This window comes from Parasteatoda tepidariorum, chromosome 8 (genome assembly GCF_043381705.1).
Source record: "Parasteatoda tepidariorum isolate YZ-2023 chromosome 8, CAS_Ptep_4.0, whole genome shotgun sequence".
In the NCBI taxonomy this organism is placed as follows: Eukaryota; Metazoa; Arthropoda; class Arachnida; order Araneae; family Theridiidae; genus Parasteatoda; species Parasteatoda tepidariorum.
The window spans coordinates 1,100,437-1,121,455 of NC_092211.1; the positions used below are offsets into that span (position 1 = coordinate 1,100,437).

General features: G+C 26.7%; 1 protein-coding gene across 1 annotated transcript in view; it reads right to left on the reverse strand.

The window, feature by feature from the left end:
* Nucleotides 1-11,976: 11,976 nt before the first annotated feature.
* LOC107440539 (transforming growth factor beta receptor type 3) overlaps nucleotides 11,977-21,019 on the reverse strand; it is a 37,909-nt gene continuing 28,866 nt past the window's right edge. The window contains exons 15-17 of the mRNA XM_043049783.2: nucleotides 20,779-20,914; nucleotides 16,574-16,801; nucleotides 11,977-14,301 (exon numbers count right to left, since the gene is read on the reverse strand). Of these exons, the coding sequence (XP_042905717.1) occupies nucleotides 14,156-14,301; nucleotides 16,574-16,801; nucleotides 20,779-20,914 (510 nt within the window). The 3' untranslated portion in view covers nucleotides 11,977-14,155. The remainder of the gene's footprint in view (nucleotides 14,302-16,573; nucleotides 16,802-20,778; nucleotides 20,915-21,019) is intronic.

Here is a 21,019-nt window from a genome sequence, read left to right on the forward strand (position 1 = left end):
TGAAATTACATTATGACGCATTCACATACATTATTAATACAAATACATTTTCCAGGGCGAGACGATGAGGCAACCACAAGCACTTCCACTGGTTCAAGAGGTCCACGAGGGAAAAATGCACAATTTTACCGTGATTACAGAGCACGGAAGCGAGCGGAGCAGGAAAAATGGTCGTTGAATAGAACTAGTGATCCTTCTACGACTGCTGATTCTTCTACAATTAACGTCGCAGGTTGCGAAGTTTAACTTCTTCCGCACGGAGGGACTCCACACACTATTTTTTTTATTTTTTATATTATCCTGGAAGGTTTACAAAAAAATTCGCATTTCTTCCACTTTTGAGCCATATAAAATACTTTCATACGAAAAAAAATTCTTTTTTGGACTATTTTAATTAAAGGACTCGAAATGTAATCCCTTTATGTAAATAAATATAAAAGGATTTTAAAAATTGCCCTCTAAGTGTACTTGTGTTTATGGCAAAATATCCATTTCTTTGATAGTGGAATCTTCAGAAATAACTTTACATTCTTTTAGCATATTCCTTATATCGTTGGTCAAATTATTTGCAGTTTTTATAAATTAGATATATGGTTTCAAATATAAAATTAAAACCTAATATTAGCAGGTAAATTTTCAACGATATTCAGTTTCAATTTTGAGGCACAAATATCAATACAATCCAACGCATTTATTTTGTTATTTTATCGGTAATGCGTTCCATCGAAGGTAGGACAGGTGAAATAAGCAAGATCTGATAAATATATATTTAACATGAAGTATAAATGATGGGGGTATTAAATAAGACTAGGATGAAATAACCGAGCAATACTTGGAGTTGACAAGTAATTACAAACGAAGCCCAAAATTTACATTTCTCCGTCCTATTACAAGTTCAACACAGATCATTTCAAAGTTTTAAAATTTTTTATTTAATTGTTACGTTTAGAGAAAGTTTTAGTGAAACATTTTCAGAACCATTATTTTGGGAACTTCACCAGCTACATTTTCTAACATGAAAACAGTGTTTAGAGGAAGTTTTCTTTCAGAAAAAAGCTAAAACACATTGCAATCATGGGGTAAAAAAAAAAAAAATCGAATGACAAAATTTTTCTAAAGCAGTGAATTCTTTGAAATTTTTCCTGAAATAAAGTGGAGTGTTACCTTGTTATCATGTAAAACTCTTAAATAAGATGGAATAAAAATCAACCAACAAATTGCATTTTTTTAAACTTTTTTTTTAATAAATAACATCATACATCAGACAAAAACAGAATAGTAAATCAGTCATAAAAGCTGAAAATAAGTAAACTAAAAATAGAAATTTTTGTATTTAACACGAAAACCAGTTTTGAACAATATAGTGGAAAGTCAATTGTTCTGAAACAGTGGAAATAAATTAATATTTCTATTGCCTTTAATACAGGGCTTCCATACTCTTCTCAAACTAAGCGTTTTCGATCTTTTATCAATTGCAATACCAATTTAAGTGGAAAAAGACTCAAGTTTAGTTGTAGAGAAATAATAAATAAAAAAAAAGGAGTTAATTTTTAGAACATAGTAGCCAAGATTTGTTTACATTATGGAATGCCATCGAATTTTAAAAATTTTTATGCACCAAAATCGATTTTTTCTCCCTTCAGGAATCAGTCTATTGTATAACAGCTCGGTTATCCGGAATTCGAACAACCGGAATTTTTAAACATTTATCATTCTTACCTTTCTTTCCGCTTCTAAAGATGAATTGGAATGTTCATAAATGCACAGTAAAATACCTATCAATTCTAGATAAATGCTTCCTCTCTTTTAACTTCACTCAGTTATAAACTAGTATTAAGTTCAGAAAGAGTGTTATCCTGTTTTTTTCTTTTTAATTCATCTTAAATAATTTTCATGAGCAATGTATTATAGTTTTTCTCCTTTATAGTTATTTGTTTATAAACGTCGATTGGGATATATATATATATATATCGAATATATATATATATAAAACTAAATATATAGAAAAAACATGGAAAATAATAATAAAGATTGATTAATGAAAAGAAAAATTATTAAAATATTTTTCAAAAAATACGAAAGAAATATATTCTAATATTGTATCAATATAGCCAAAAAGCAAAATATATCAATACAATAGTGTGAGGAGCACTAAGAAAATGCATAAATATCACAATAGACGTCTATAAACATTGTTTTCAGTAAGGTGGTGAGTTTATTTCTAGAAAATAATTTAAAATTAAAAATCTAGATTTTGGTGCACAAGTACCTAGAATTTACAGCTATCCAGAATTTCTGGATATTCGAGCTTTAGTGTAAATAGGAAGTAGCTCAATACGCAAAGTGTATCCCTATTAACACATTTTTAACTATACGGCACGTATATGAAATGACTATGTGCTCTCAAAATTTTATATTGTTTAAAAATTAGAAATGACCTTTTTTATTCCATAACTACAAGTCAACAAGTAGAAGTCAGTATAATATCTTCTTACAACATAGCAAGTCAGTAAAATGTCTCCTGATGTAATATAATTGGAATTTTCCGCACTAGATAAAACTGGTTTACTTTTTAGAACGTGCTGCTTTGGGTGAATTTAGAGTTACCTTTTACAATTTTTGAATAGCTAATTCTATTTTTACAATTCACCTTTAAATTATGATTTCAAGATGACTACTCTCCAAACAAAAACAAATTCCCCAAGATTTTCAGAGTAAAAAAGATTTGCTAATTGCCATGATTTAAGTCAACATAAATTTTAAAGTCATTTAAAGATTTTTCAACATAAATTTGTATGTCTTAAGAATTTATGTGTAAATACAGAAGGAATAAAAAAATTTCCAAATAAAATTTTTTAATTGTTTGAAACAATTCGAATTTTGAAAGATTTTCGAAATATTAAATAATTTTTTTTTTTCTTTAGGATTTCTAGTAAAAAAAATTATCACAGGATTTAGAGAGATAGAAATTGGTTTTAAAAAATATCGATTGTCCTAATATTTTAAGATACAAGAAAACTGATTTATTTATTAAAATAGCACTAATGGGGAAAAATAAATAAAAGTGCCTATTAATATACTGAAACTCTTTTTTTTTCTACTTTTTTTGTTAATACAGCCTATATAGTCATATTCATTATAATAAATGTGACAAACAATACTCCTCATTGATGACATTCCAAAAAATTTGCAGAGTTGAGAGTAAACATGGTTACACGAACATTTAACAATACTTAACCATCATATTCACGGTATAGATAATTTATAATACATAGACACCATGTTCATTTTTATTATACCCAGATATCATATTCCTGGTAGTAGCTGATTTAGTGTAGCAGTTATTTGACGTGGAATGGAATTGCAATTTTATAAGTTTAAATTACTAATTCCTTTAATTTTGTGTGTTCAGATAACTAATTCATTCAATTTTATATGTCCAGATTACTAATTCATTCAATTTTATATGTCCAGATCACTAATTCATTCAATTTCATATGTCCAGATCACTAATTCATTCAATTTTATATGTTCAGATGACAAATTCATTCAATAAAAAGTGTTCATATTACCAATTCATGTTACAGTTCAGAACATTTGAGCTTCCTCTATTCACATACTTATTACTTACTGGCCACAATAAAGAGGTGTTCCCTAATAATTGCCTTTACTATATATATTTTTAAAATCCTTGTAAAAAATGAAGTTATTGGCTTCATACATTGAAAGATGGACATTAAAGTAATCAAAACCAATTTATTGGTTAGCTGAAATCAAAAAGGAGGTTTAAAGTTTTAAGTATTAAGCCTGGTTGTACAGTGAAACCAGTCAAGTTGACCACCCTTGTAAGTTGACCATCTGTCAAAATTTATCTTTACTAATTCTAATAAGTAGGCTAAAGACATATATATATGGAGAAATCTCATTTTGTTTCCAAAAAGAAAAGCTTCTTATCTATTAAAATATTACAGATCCAGTCCTTATGTATCACATGATGAATAGTTAAGTTTGTTAACAAAAAATAAGCCCCTTTTAAGCAATAAATTACGAGTGAATCTTTTATTTTTTTTTAACACTTAATGCCAGAAAACATTGCAATTAACTTGTAACTTGACTCAATTACTGCATTCAATAATTGGATAAAATTTCGTAAGGATGAAATTTTTATAAAAAAAAAACGGAAAATAAAAGATATAATCTTTTCATCAGCCCACACGATTATATCCCCAAAAAAGAGTGCTTTCTGNCCAATTTATTGGTTAGCTGAAATCAAAAAGGAGGTTTAAAGTTTTAAGTATTAAGCCTGGTTGTACAGTGAAACCAGTCAAGTTGACCACCCTTGTAAGTTGACCATCTGTCAAAATTTATCTTTATTAATTCCAATAAGTAGGCTAAAGACATATATATATAGAGAGAAATCTCATTTTGTTTCCAAAAAGAAAAGCTTCTTATCTATTAAAATATTACAGATCCAGTCCTTATGTATCACATGATGCATAGTCAAGTTTGTTAACAAAAAATAAGCCCCATTTAAGCAATAAATTACGAGTGAATTTTTTATTTTTTTTTAACACTTAATGTCAGAAAACATTGCAATTAACTTGTAACTTGACTCAATTACTACATTCAATAATTGGATAAAATTTCGTAAGGATGAAATTTTTATAAAAAAAAACGGAAAATAAAAGATATAATCTTTTCATCAGCCCACACGATTATATCCGCAAATATATATATATATAAACTTTTTTTTGTCTTATGTTTTCTCATTGTAACTGCAGAAATATTCAATAAAATGTAACAAAATGTTTTGCGTAATTTTTAATATAACAAATATATTATTTTTAAACTAATATAATTTTTTAAAAAAATCCTAACAAATTGCACAAGATCTGAGCATTTAATTTAATATTTTCATACTACGCAAGTGCGGTTAAATTTAAAACAAAAATTTCTTATTATTTTGTAGTATTGCATATCCAATAAAAAAAATTCGATTTGAACGTCCTGAAAAATTAAAAAGTTTCAAGCAAAGAAACCTTCTCAAGATGTTTTTTCCAGGCTAACCTTTTTCCTGTTAATGTTTTCCAGTTTATAATGGTGAAAAATAATAGTAATTTAACCACTTGACTATCTTGCGTCTGAAATAGTTTGAATTTGTGAAGGAATTCTATTCTAAAACATTCATAAGTTTTTCATTTTCTTTGCATTATAACTTCACTAAAATGGTGAAATAGAACCCCTTTATTACTTGATTAAACTATTAAGGACTTTTTTGTAAAAAAAATAGGTTTGCAATTAATAATAAAATAAATTTTAAAACACAGAAATGAATTAAACTTTCAGTTTTATAATTGTATATAATGTCCACATACATTAGTTAGATAGTCTTAAGTAAAATTTTTTAAAAATAATAAGTTATAATAAATAATTGGTATGTATCGCTTACAAAATATTAATATTTTTCAAAAAATATTTAAGTAACAAATTCATTTTAGACATAAACTAATCTCCTAAGTAATTACTCTTCCATGTATTGGGTATTTGATAAATATATGTTTTAAGCTGAGTTAAAAGGATTTCAGTAAATTTATATTTATTTTGATTGGTTATATATAAGAAAAATATGAATAACATTAAGAACATTATTTAAGAAATGATAAATAAAAATTACCCCTCCCACTCTATAAGCTGACACACTTATTTAAATTTTCCACTAAAACAACAAAACGCAAGAAGTCAATAAGTTGGCCACATGTTAAAGTTGAACGTCAAAACAAATTACCACGAGTAGTCATCCTGTACCGATTTTACTGTAATTGTTACAAAATAAATTCTAATAGGAAAGTTCTTCAATTCATAAAATTCCGAAATGTGTAAAATAAATAGACACTAGACAACCCCAATATTAGATAATTACTTCATTTTCTACAAAGTTAAAAAAAAACATATGGAGAGGAGGTATGTAAAAATCACCCTGTATAATTAAATAAATCCCATCAGAGGGAAAACTATTTAGTTAAAACGCTTACAAAACTGAAATTTCTAATAATACAAACATTTTCACACAAATAAAACCTCTTACTCAGTCAAAATATTTATATTGTTGAAAGATACAACAATATAAACATTTAAACAAAAATCAAAACTCTTACCGTGAGAAAATATTTATATTGTTGCAGCATTACTCAACAATATAAATATTCACACATAAATCTAAACTCAAACCATGTGAAAATATTTATGTTGTTGTGTGTTATATAGTGATATAAATATTTTTGCACAGGCAAAAAAAATAATAAATAAATAAAAGGAAAAAAGCTTAAAAAATATCAGACACATAAATATAGTAACAAAACAAAATATGAGGTAGAAACAGTACTTAAATATTAATGGGACATCACAAGTATAAATGATTAAAATAAATACAGTAATCATATACATATTATTAAAACATCATGACACTAAAATTTAAAAAGATAATTACATACATACAATACATAATACGATATTTTAAATCATAAAAAATGGCAAACTGTGTGAATTATTTTCAAAAATTATAAATTAATATACAAAAGCTTAAATTTAATTATAAAATTATTATTTGTATAAGCTTCAATTATATAAGTATACATAACACATTATTTATTGCTGTTCCTGAAGAAAACAAAATTAAATTGAAAATATCTCAAGCATAAACATTTGATTTCATAATGTTTCTTTTGCAAAAATCATATTTTTAAAGTTAAATTTTCAATGTTTTCATATAAATTACTATACAAATAAAATTAAAAAAAATAGGAAAAATGTTCTAATTAAAAAAAAAATTCACAAGAATTCAGCACAAAATAATATTTATACACAACTACAATTTTAAAAAAATGTGTTAAAATGATGTGTATGAATCTGTTACAGTGCGCAAACAAAATAAAAAAAATGTTTAAAGAATTGATAACATAAAATAAAAAAACTGTAAATTATGCTTCATTAATACTTCAAAAATTTTGTTCACCTTTTCAAAAATGCTAAAATTCTGTTTAGCAATTCAGATTTTGATTTTATTTTAAATCAAATTCTTGGGAAAAAAAATTAAAATTCCATTACAAAAATGAACAGATAACTAAAATAAACTTAAATAAAGACAAAATATTGTTTTCGTGATATTTTTTTTCAAGAAAATTTATTAAATTACAAACATTTGCCTTGGATGCCTTTAGAATACATTAAGTATTTTTCAATTTTAGAATTTTTTTTTAAAATTCAGTATTGAATAGCTTTGATTTTAAATAAAAGTAATTCTATTAAATGAAGCAGCTAAAGATGATAATAATTTGATTATATTTCCAAAAAATGTACTAATAGTATTTTGAGTCATTAAATAAACTGATTTGAATCAAGTACATAAAAAAAAAACCCCACTGAATGCAAGTTATGGCTGCAATATTTTCTAACTCATTCAAATTCAAACTATTAATGGTGGTAAGAATTTTGAAGGATGCATATTTGTGATGGATAATGATAGATTATGAATGTTATAAAACATCACAACTGAAAATTAAAGGTGAATAAACGAAAAAATTACAAACTATATTATAAGAGCTATTCACAAATATTGGCCCCACACATAATGTATATAAGAAATAAAACATAAATTTTTTTAAAAAAAATATGCATTAATTAAAAAACATGTATAATAAACAATAATGGCATAATAGGAATGGATTAAAATATAAAAAGGAAAACATTAAATTCAAATAGTTTTCAAAATATTTAATTTATTTGAACTCATTAGAATGTTAAAAATAAAATAACAAACAATCAAAAAGCTACCCACTTAGATAAAAAATTATTTTAATATTTTTTTACTTGATATTTTGTGTTAAGAGAGAGAAAAGATTTAATGAAACAAATTTATAGTGATAATTCTTTTTACATTATAAAATCCTAATGACTTTTGATGGAATAATCACCGATAAGGAAGCAAACTACATTTATTATGGAACTTATTTAAGGATGTTTATTAATTAAGCACCAAAGTTACAAAATTCTATAATTGTTACCAAATAAACATTTCTTGTTTTTCACATATATTCTTTTATAAAGATAATTGTTAGAAAATAAGCAATCTTTTATTAAAAAAAAGTAGCATTTCAATTTTTTTTCATTAGTTACTTTTTATCTCTACAATTATGACTAATATAGACTATTTTACTATGAGTAACATTATATAAAAAATGCATGGTAGAATTAATTAACCATGTTCAAGAGATTCGTTAAATAATTTTCATTTTAAAGAAGAAAAATTCAGTTTCAAGCTATATTTTCACATTTATTATTACAGCCAAGCTTTGACAGCAGCTTGCATAGATTTGGAGAACTGAGGCTCTGATAACAAGCTGACATGAACTCAAATAATTGGGATTCTAATGAACAAACAGTTTGCCATGTAAAATATTGTTCAATCTCAAATTATTACCAATAAATTATTATTTTATTATTTACTATTAATTTATTATTTGTGTTACAATAAACAAATTAAACATTATTGATACATGAAAGGAATTGCAAAGAACTCTCATTCAAAAAAAAAAAAGAAAGAAAAATTCAGTTTAGGCTCAAATTGATCATTGCAGTCAAGCTGTAATTCCACTAACTAGGAGAATTAAGGCTCTAACATGAACAAGTAGTTTGCCAAAAATAATACAATTTAATATGACATTATTTATAGTTAATTAATGTCAACTTATCATTTATTAATTATTTGTATTTTAATGAATAAATTTCATAATGAAAATAATTAACCATGATTTATACAAGTAGAGAAATAAACAAACTTTCATCTCATAGCAGAATAATTCAGTCAGGCTTTGAATTCAGTTTGTATTGACTTAGGTTCAAATTAATTGTATTTAGACTTCAATATAAGTTTAGATTAAATCAAGGCTATAATTTATGTACAGTTTGCCATTAAATGTACTTTAATTTAAAATAATAAAAATTGTCAAAAAATTAAATTAATTGCATATTAATGATTAATGATTAATTAATAATAAAAAATTGGACTCAAGATTCCAATATCAGTTTAGATTAAATCAAAAAATTAAGGACATAATTTACATACAGTTTGCCATTAAAAATATTATAATTTAAAATATTGACAAACACACACAAAATATGTCACAGCAAAAAGAAGTTTGTACCCTCGGTATTTTCAGTACTTTTTCTCAGTACTATCTAGACAAAACCACTAATATAAACTACAGAATAACACTCTTCTTAAAGCATATAAAACAATATCCATGACTCTTTTCTTTTTTTACACAATCTATAAATAGCATTATTATCATCAAGCAATACTGTACAAGTTTTTTTTTTAAATAATTTTTTTCATTTATTTTAATTAGACGCAGCACAAATTCAACATTGTCTAGTGTGAGTCGTCACTACAATACTTTTATTGCTTTAAATTTATGCTGTGATAAAATTTATTAGAAAAATGAAGTTAAAAAGTAGTTACCAAAAATATTTTACAAGAACTAACATAACAGCAGTATTACTGTCACATAATCGAGATAACTTACATTGGTAACTTTACTGTTTCTGAAAACTTACGTTGTATCTTTATTGCTTTTGAAAAACAAGTCCTCTTAAAGTTTAATACTTACCAAAATTATAATAATAAAGATTTATTTTTTCAAAAAAAAAAAAAAAAAAATAGAGATGCTCTAANAAAAAAATTAGAGAAAAAATAGTTTAAAATTTCTTATATGTCCAAGGAGAAAAATGGAGTCTTTATTTGGTGCATTGTCATATATATACTCTTTTTAGGAGAAATTTTTTATATTCAAAGCGTAAAATAATTTTGGAAGCATGATATATAATAAAAAAAAAAAAAAACAATAGAACATGTAGTACACTGCAAATCATGAAAAAAAAAATATTGAAAATTTTTCTTTACTTTTACCTAATTAAACTTTACTCAAGACCCTGACTGAGAAGTACTGACACTGTAAAGTCATTACAAAATCTTGAATAGCTTTTGAAGCTAAATAAAATGACAAACGGGGAAATATTTTGCATCAAGTGCTATTTTATGGCATTGATATGATAAAAAATTTTTTTTAAGTAAAATATGTTAAATATATTTGATTTCCCAATAAAAATTATCTGGAAAATTAATTTGGTAATTCTGCTGATCATTTATGTTTAATTGCTTCTATTTAATTTGATTAGTACTAACCTTAAGCATACCAGAGCAGGCTACTAGATTTAAAGAGCAACATTCTGTTTTGAATGCTCCTTGTTAAGCAGGGGTCCTGCAGTTTTAAACATTTTATATATTATCCAATTCTGCTTATTTAAACAGCCAAAAGGGTTTCACACCCCAACTATAATCTGAAATTAGTAGCAGTAGCTTGAGTATAAAATAAATATGTATTATTATTGCTTATTAACTCATTCGATTTTAGAGGTACAATTTTCGGATTTAAGAGTTTTTGGTAATGAAGAGTACAACACAAATCTTATTGATTAGAAATTATACATACAGCATGTATAAAAGAGATTATACGACAGTAATATTGCAACAATTCTTCTTCTTTTTCACATAAAAACAAACAAATATATTTAAAAAATGTTAAAAACAACATTAAGTACCTAGATGAAATTTAACTTCAGTTGGCAAACATGAAATGACTAAACTTCACAATATATAAACTAAGCACTCTCACAATATTATTTCTGTGTTTGCTTCTTGGAAAATGTCAGCTACTCTCCGTTGCTCTTTACAGGATTTGGGAAATTGAGAATTAACTTATGTACAAGACTTAAATAACTTATAGGATTTGAGCTGCATACATAGCTTAAGTAGACACATGCCTTTTATTTGAAATTCGTAGTAGCAAGAATGTTTTTTAACAAGAAAAACTTATTAGGAACAGCCAATAAATAGTGGGACAGAGGCCATTAATTCAAAACCATAGTAACTAGAAAAATGAAGACAAGCCTGAAATGTAGTTGCTGGTGTGACAAGGAAAATTGCTTACTTCTTACTTTCTAGAAGGCAGTACTTGTCATGCAATTTAGGTTAGTGAATAATAATTGAGTAAAGACCAGTCCATATTTATTATATTTCTGAAAGCTCTCGCTTCACTTCTATAGGCTTGAAAAGTTAAATGAAGTGTTCCTCATACAACATTCCCATTTGCTAATGAATTTCATGAACTCTTACACTTTCGGTAGTCAAGTATACAACACCACACTGGTGGTCCTCTTGGATGCTTTCTTAATGCATTGCTTTTTGAAACTGAATGAATGGACTGTATCAGTTATTATCCATTTTGTAATGCTTGTATGACATTTACTGTCACCTAACTGAGTAAGAAGAACGTGAATTCTTTTTCAGGGTGCGTAAAACAAAAAATAAGCACTCAAATATTTTTAAGCATTTAAAATATCATAATTAAAATAAGCACATTAATAATTTTTTTCCTCTTATTAATGAAAATTTTTCATATATTCCTTAACAAAATGCAAAATAATTTTCCAAGACTTTACATGATCATAATAAAATAACTAGTTTCTGACACAGAACTCATTTTCTTGATTATATTAACCACCATAAAAACAATTTAGACACAATTTTAAATAAATTAAATATTAAGTGATTCATTCTATTTATTTAATTAATTTATTTAGTTATATTAAAAAATTAATACAAAATTATAATTAATTTACAAAGGTTATCAAGTGTATTTTTCGATTTGAACAAAAGTTATTTATAAAAGCATATTCAATAAAGCATTAACAAGATTAATATTATTGATCATACTAAATTTATAAAGATATGTAAAGAATCAAGTAAACGAAGAAAGCTTCAATAAATTCATATTACAAATGCAAGTTAGTGAATGGCCCCTAAAACATTTTTATTAAATTTGTAATTTGGCTAAGTATTTCTTTAATGAAATGATTAAATTTTCTTTTTATAATTTTGAAGTGTAAATACAATGAGCACTGAACCTAAACATTTATGTCCGAAGTAAATTATTATAAGGTCCCTACACTCATAATATTAAACACATCTGAGATTGAATTTTTTATTTCATTTGCTTTTAGATCAAATCATTAAGTTTTTTGGAAGGACAAATCCGAATAACATAAGATTTTTTATTGCATTTAAAATATTGAAAGCCCCTCACTTCATACATTTTTAAAATCTTGCCTCTAAAATGTTAAGTTTTTCATAAAACAAATTAAGAGCACCGAAAATTTTAAACGTAATAATATAATAATAAAAAGTAATAAGTAAAAAATAATTATAAAGTACAATAAAATTTTAAAAATTTTGCAATTAGCTGATGTTACCTCAGGTAAAAAGTCTTATGCTTAAAATTCTGAATTAATTCCTATCTTTATTAAATTAAATGAATAAAAAGGAGATGGAAATTTTTAGGTGATGAAGCTTTGTAATCCGCTCTGGGGACCCACATTAAAATATGTAATTAGTGAATGATCCCCAAGTCAAGTTCAAAGATTAGGGTATTAATCTATATATGGAACGGAGCAAGAAGGCCATTAGCTTGCCAGTGACAAAGACGATGGCTCTTCACCAACAATGAAATTAACAAGAGAAATAAAATGTTCTTTTGCTAACAGGGAAAAAAATTTGGCAATGTTCAGTTGGTCCCACTTAAAAGTGAAAATTCGAGAGTATGAATATGAACATGCGGACCCGCAAGCATTTCTTCAAACATGTCAAATGATTGGCGCTTTCATACGCTATGAGCCGACGGTACGCCAAAATGCATTGCGGTTGAATAAATTGAGAAAACCTTGAATGTAAATACGACACGTTTTACATAATTCGGGGCAATAAACGACATAGTAAATAAAATATCTCATTTTGGAAAATTGAGCACTTTTGAAACTCACTAAATGTAAAAAGCACATTTAAAGAATTTTAAAAAACGAAAATCAAAAATAAGCAAATTTTAAAATGCTACGAACCCTATTTTTGTCAAACCAGTAACTCCATTTCTTGTTACTATTCACTATTTTTTAAGGATTAACTATTTTATGAAAAGTTCCTCTAAATAGTAAAAAAAAAAAAAAAAAAAAAAAAAAAAAANAAAAAAAAAATTGAAGGAACTCTCACATTCATCATTTCACCCAAAATGACCTCTGATGACTCATTAATACTATATATCCTCAATAGAATCATCATTTTATGTGTAACCAAATAAAAATGATGAAAAGCCAAAATGTATATTTTAACAAACGGAACCAACAAACACAGTGTACATTGATGAGCACTCTTAATAATTTTTACAATAAAATTTCTGTAATAAACAAAGTAAAAAAACAATACACACATCAGGTAATTAATTTTTAAGCAAGGAAGAATAAGAAAGTTTTTAAACTATGACGAATTACTATAGGGATCAAAAACATCAAAGAATGGGTCAAAATAATCAAAACCAGTTTCTTTTAAGAGAACATTTTGATGATTTTAATCTGTCCTTTGCTTTTATTTACCTCAATAATAATTTGAATTCTCTAAAAGATGATTCAAAACAACATTCACACACACACACTTCAGTTTTATTAAACAAATTAACTGGATTTTGATTATTATTATACCTTCTTTGCTTTTATCTACCTCAATAGATATTGATCAGCGCCTGATAACGCTTTTGTGGTTTCCTTGCTGAAATAATTTTATTGTGAGTGCATTTCATCATGCAAAATAATTTATATTTTTCAATGATCATATGTACAAACACATACACTTTGTGTATCAAATAATATTGTGAGAATGCAATGCGAGCACCAAACTATCTAGTACATAAATAAAAATAAACATTTTACTATTATTCATTTTAGTTTTAAAAGCGATTTTCAAACATTTAAAACTTGTACTCATAGGTGTGAAATGGGGTTTTAAGGGATGATCCATAACAGTTTAAAAATAAAATGCCGTAAATGCAAATAATGAGGTATATGTAAAATAGGAATAATACATATTATTATTATACACAATTGCACACAAACGAAAAACATGATATGCACAACAACAACAATGAGAAGACTTGTACTTAAGGTGATACTTGCTGATTAGAATGGGTGAGCAATTAACATTATTACTGATAAAAATTTATGCACAAATCTGCACAGATAATGGCTTTGCAGAACAGGGAACAGAATTATCTGCACACTCAAAGCGATCTGAGTTTAATTGACCGTCAGTTCTTGACTGTTTGGCGGACTGTTTTCTGGACTGTTTGAAACGACGTGAAGGTTCTGGAACAAAACATTTTAATTTGCAGATAAAAAAAATAGTTATTTCTGAAATAAGTAAATAAATATAAAAACTCTTAAAATAATTTACAAAAAATTTAAATATCAAATATAGTTTATTGCAAGCTAGAAGTTATAAATTATTGGGTGAACAAATAAGTTAAGTTGTTCGTCACAAGATGGCACTACCAGAAGGTCATGTAGAAATTGACTGGTGTTAAACATTTTATTCTAAGTTTGTTCATCTGCTAACAACATAATCTTAAAGTTTTGGTGATTCCGCATTTGCATTACGTAATTGTTTTCGTGCAAAAATGCCACGTTTTGTGCCAAATAAGCGCCATTTGCAGGAACTTTTCATTTATTTCTTTAATTTGAAGAAATCTGGAGCTGAGGCACATCGACTGCTTGGAGAAGCATATGGGGAAGCTGCTTTAAGTGAGAGAAGTTGTTGTGAGTAGTTTCAGAAGTTTAAAAACGGTAGGTTTGACTTGGAAGAATGGTACGAAGACAAGGACTCGGAAGAAAATTCCTTCCAAAGGCAGTAAGAACTTGCTATTACAAATAACTCAGCAAGCAATTTCACATCATTTAAAATTGTTGGAAATTATTTAAAAACAAGTAGGGTTCCATACCAACTGAAGCCAAGAGACATTGAACATAAATTTTGCTATTTGGAAACACTTCAATGGGAAGTCCTATCCCACCCGCTGTATTCGATAGACATTGCCCCCTTCAGATTATCACCTATTCCAGTACATGGTCTGTCTGAGTAGAAATTTATGTCATTTGAAGAAACCAAGGAATGGGTTGATTCGTGGATATCCTCAAAAGATGAAGAGTTCTTCCGACGCGTTATCCGAATGCTCCCCAAAAAATGGGAAAGAGTAATGTCTAGTAATGGAGAACACTTTGAATATAAGATATGCACCGTTTTTTCACAATAAACTGCTAAATTTTGATAGAAAGCGGCAGAAACTTATTTGTACACCCAATAAGTCACTTTTTTTACTCAATATTTTAGACCCAGTTTACCACAAAGTATCGCAATTCACACCACTTCCTTGTCACTTATTCATCACAAACATAAACCAGCTCGTATATATCTCGTTTGCATTTCTGTGCAACCATCAGGCTATGTTATCTAGTTTAAAATAGGGGGAGAGGAAATCAAATAAAAGATATTTACTTTTGTTTGTGGGCATAATTTTTATATTTCTTCTAATAAGATAGCTTGTAATTTGAGAAATTTACTCAGACTATTATCTCTTAAAAGTGGACATGATCAAAAAGATTTGCTTTTAAATTTAACTTCTTAACCAGGTCTTAATTTAAACTTTAATTGGCATTCAAGTTTCAGGAGAATCTATGAAAATGCAAAGCAAAATCTTCGGAAGAAAACAGAACGAAAGTAGATAATATAACAGGGTGGGTAGCCAGATTTTTCAACAAAAAATAAGTACCTTTTAAGTACTTTTTAAGCACTCAATAAGTATTTTTAATCACTTTCCAAAAAAAAATCATAATTAGGATCATTGCAGCACTAAAAATTATTTTTTTCTACAAGTCCTTAATTTATAAACATAAAATCAATAAAATTCAAAGACTTTTTTAAAAACTACATAATTATGATAAAATAACTAGTTTCTGATAAATATTGCAGAGAAAAGTAAGAAAATCATGAATTTTTTGTAATTTAGAACCACAATTGACGTGGCAAAGAAAAAAATCTCTTCTTAAAAGATAGAAAATTAAGCACTCTTTACAAACCCCGAATAAAAAAAGCACCTTTAAGGATTTTAAAAAACGTTAATCAAAGATAAGGACCTTTAAGCACTTTTTAAAAACACTATGCACCCTGTGTAATGATATTCAATTAGCAGATTTTAATTGTTTTTATTTTTAAAAATCTAGGAAGTCATACTAATAACTTCCTTTCCCTTTCTCACACAGACATAATTTTACAAGGCTCCTCACCCCTTCAAGTGTGAAATTTTTTCATAAATAGATCAGAGAAGTTGGCCAATAAAAAATTTTACTTATCAATGAAGAAAATGCCTGACAAAAAAAATTTAATATTAATTTTTTTGCAGTTTGAATCCTTTAATAAAACTACTTCAGAAGAATTTCAATGCTTAATTTTAAAATATTCAAAAGTTTTTTTCCCCTCGCTAAAATCAAATTTTGTTCAAAATTCAACTATGTTTTGGAAAACAAAAAATTATGTCTTGAAATAGTGATGAATATCAAAATAGAGAATAAGACTTTGGATTACCTGTGTACATATGAATCAGCCATAATGTCGCCATTAGACCAGCACCAATTATGAATGAAGCAAAAGCAATCCCCACAACAGCTTCTGTGGACAGACCCACAAACACAAGTTGTTGTGATACAGGATTTTTCTTTGTATTTCCTGTTAACTTATCAAAGGAGTAGTCCACAATAAAATTGTTCTCAGATGGGATTGATGATGATTCTGGATTCAGAACAGATAAAACATCTGCGAAAAGTGAGAAAAACATAAGCTATTTAATAAATAAATATACATATTTTTTTAATTCATAAATTCTTTTACATTCAACCATCTAAATTTTAAAATACCTCAAGCTATTTAAATAATAAACACTCACATTTTTTATGCACTATATACATTAACAAAATAATTTTTAAAGACTTTACATTATTATGATACATAAACCAGTTTCTGACAAAGAACTTTTTTATTGATTACATTAGCCATTGTAAAAAGATTAAGAGATTTTTTCGGTTCTATATCAGAGGGTGTGAAATGAAGCCAGAAATTAAGCATATCTTTCGAAATCAGCAGAGTTGCACATAAGAGTGCAATGATCCCACCAAACCCAGCTCAGCAGACGCACAAGTATTCCACCAAATTAGTAAGATGATCGGCGTTTTCATGAGCTGTGAACCGACGTTACGCCGATAATACTGTTGATCAATGAATTGTGAAAATGTTGAATAGAGCAATGTGAAAATCACACTTTTGCATAACACGTGGCGAAAATCGACATGGTAAAGAAAAAAAAATCTCATTTTCGAAAAGTGGAAATTAGAACACCCAGTGAAAAAAGCAACTTCAAGGGCTTTTAAAAAACGAAAATAGGCACCTTTAAGCACTTTTTAAAAATGCTATGTACCATGTTTTAGATATTTTTGTGACACGCTGTGCACGGCAGAAAAATTGGTATAAATAAATTTAATTATTTAACTTTTAAATGGTTCACTAATATTATATTAGACTATGATTTCAATATTTCCAATAGTTTCTTAAAAATAAGTCATAAAACGATGGAATTTAAATAAAAAAATTATGAATGCATTTTTTAAAATTATTCTTACTGTTTTCAGGGTAGAGTACCTGGCCAAATTGTACTAAAATGCCACTGCAATACAATTTAATTATACTAAAATTTCCTATTAACTGCACAAAAGTTTTCCTTTCAAAAGCATGGAAAAAACAAAGTTTATGTGATACACGAAAGACACAAAGTGAGAATGTTGCTCAAAGTGTTAGCACAAAAAATGCAATAATAATAATAAATGAATAGAATAAATGACAAAAAGTTCTAAAGCTGGAGGAAAATTTTTTAAATGTTTCAATACAAATATTATTTAAACTTTATATATTTTTTCCTAAACACCTCATTTTTGAATTTTGCCAAAAAGGCAGTATTTATGAAAATGATCATAAATCAAGATATTTTATTTTTAAATATTCTATTAGTGATAATGTTATAAAACACTTTCTTTACCCAAAAATGGTTATCATTGTATTAAGGATATAACCACCTCTTTTTTTCTTTTTGAAAAATACATATTTATTTTTCTACATATTTAGAAAACATACTTCATGTCGTTTAAAAAGAAATTTTTTTTTCCTAACTTATTGGATGAAAAAACTTCTTATTTTTCTAGAACAAAAACATCCATGTAAAAATGACTGTTTAACTAAGACAATGTTTAATCTAAGACAGACATGTCTAAAAATGACAGCTTAACCGTAACAAAACAAGATAGGCATTTCAGTCTAAAAATTACAGTTTAACATTAACTAAATAATTGATGTCTGAAAATGAAAATTTTGCCTCAACTAAAGACAGTCATTTATATTTAAAAATGACAGCTTAATAAAGGCGGTGGGAAGTATACTCCCCACCAACTTTATCACTTTTTATATTCAAGTAGGAAGCTAAGCTATTTTCTCACCTGTGATTTGTGTGGCTATCTGCTGATAAATTAAAAAAATTCCAAAAAAGAAAGATAAAAAGCTAATGAAGGGTAAATTAATGTGCGTAACAGTTGAAGGTAAACATAAAGTCAAATAGAAAGAGGCCAACATAGGGCAAAATATTTTCTCTTGTGATCAAATGAATAAACACGTAACACACATCTCATTGAGTTTGTTTGTAGTTATGAACACAGAATTTATAAATTTGGTTATTTATAAGCTCAAACGTTCAAGTTTATAACCAATTCCTTACTTCAGGTAATATTTTGAAATCCCACTTACCTTCCCACCAAAAAAATCTATAAAGGGTTAAAGTAAATTCACATAAAACAAAAAGATTGCAAATGAGAATAAAATTCTAGCAAAAAGCCTGTGTAAGGCCACTTAGGTGAACACATCAGGGGTGATTGTGGGCCCCCGACTCAAAAATCCTGAAACTTTCTGGAGTAAAATCATTCAAAAAATTAATATCTTTATAAATTTAAATCATTGAAATTTTCAAAACATGATATTTTAAATGCAGCATAATTTAAATGATTAATTATGTGTAAGTTTACTTTTATCTCTAATCACATTTATTATTCTACCAGAAAAAATATTTACAACAGAAAGAGATGCCAAGTAAAAATTCCAGCTCTAATATTTTTAAATAAAATATACAAGAATTTTTATATATAAATGAGATCGATGATTTCTTGAAACTTCTGAACTTTGGATTTCTGGAAACTTTCGGATCGCAATTAGCGAAAATCCGGATTTTTTTTCGGAGCACAATCACGCCTGACATATTAAATATAACTCCAAAATATGTACAACAATAAATCATTCATAAATGGCATTTATGCAACATATAAAGTGCAGTAGGATCTTTTTCATCTAAAATAATTCGGACTGAATTGGATTATAAAAGTAACACAAATTTTTCAGTATAATTCCATTAAAAAAAAAAAAAACCACAAAAATATAATGGTTTTTATAATATTAGAGTGAAGTATATGAAATTAAATATAGTAAATATACTACACAATATTTATAGAATACTTTTATAATAATAATATATAATACTTATACAGTATTTATATTATATAACCCCTTAATTTAGTTTTTCTGTTTGTAGCAAAAGTAATACATTAATATAAAAATAAATAGTAATTTAAAGAATTTTTGTCCACAAATATTTCTCGAATTTCTTCTAATTTTATGAAAAAATTCCATTAGTTATAAAAATCTCAGCTTTAGTTCACTATAATTAGAAGAAAAAAAACTTTCAATAAAGTCTAAAATGTTGGAGAGCATGCAGTACTCCTTTCCTGATCCTGAATAAGCCATTAGCAGAAAACAGTATCTTATTCTTAGCTGATTTTTATGAATTTAGATAATTCATTTCATTAAAATTCCACTGCGGGCCTCCTTTCTTCTGATTCATCTTGCACTACGATATATATTCCTAACACAGCACACTTCCTTTTAAAGAAAGTGCAAGCTGTTAAGGCAAAACTAAAATATGCTAGCAGTAATGAAAAGATGAATGGAAATATGAAAACCTTAATTGGTTGCTTCTGTAAAACTAAAGCGACCAACTTCCCAAATATGTTCTTATTCTTATTTAGAGGTGTATTATTTGCTGAATCATAACAGAATATTATTAAAAATAATTGTAATAAAAAAAGAATAAAACTGGATACATGCATAAAAAACTACAGCTTAACAGTGAAAAGATGTATTCAGATAAAAGACCAAAAGTCCCACTTTTTAAAATACAAGAAATTTTTTAAAATTTTATTTGTCCAATGATAAAATTTCTAAGTAAGTAAAATTTCACAATTAGTTCAAATTATATAAAGAAATTTAGGTCACTCAAACCTAAGAAGGGTAACCACAATCACTCAGAAAAAAATATTTTTACAGATTTTTTTTCTTTTCATAAATCATATTTGCCTGATATTTATAACCGGGGGTAATACATTTTATTATTAATTGCTCATGTATGTCATAGTTTTATACACAAAATATATTACAACTACTTGGTAATTAAATTTTAAAATAAAAAATTTAAGAAAAAAAAATTAAAAATATTTAGGTACTTTAAATAATTTTCCCTAACTCCTTTGGTATTTTTTGTCAAATACTCTCACATTTCAATGACATTTCCAGATTGATAAAATTCCCTGAATGTATTGCGGCCACCCTGATAAAGTGATAGGACCTGATTGGAACAAAATATTTACCTTTTCTTCTTTCTCCCCTTTGCTTTGGAACAACACGGAAAGGACCTTTGACAATCAGGCTGTATTTCTTTCCAAAGAGTGTGTCCAGATAAGGCCTGAGACTTTGTTTCAGGCAGAAATGTTCATCACTGATACACTGAAAACAATGTTTTAAAATATTATATTATGTTTTAAGAGAGATAGAGATCAACTACTTGATAAAAACAGGTGTAAAAAATATCTATCTATGAAAATAATAATG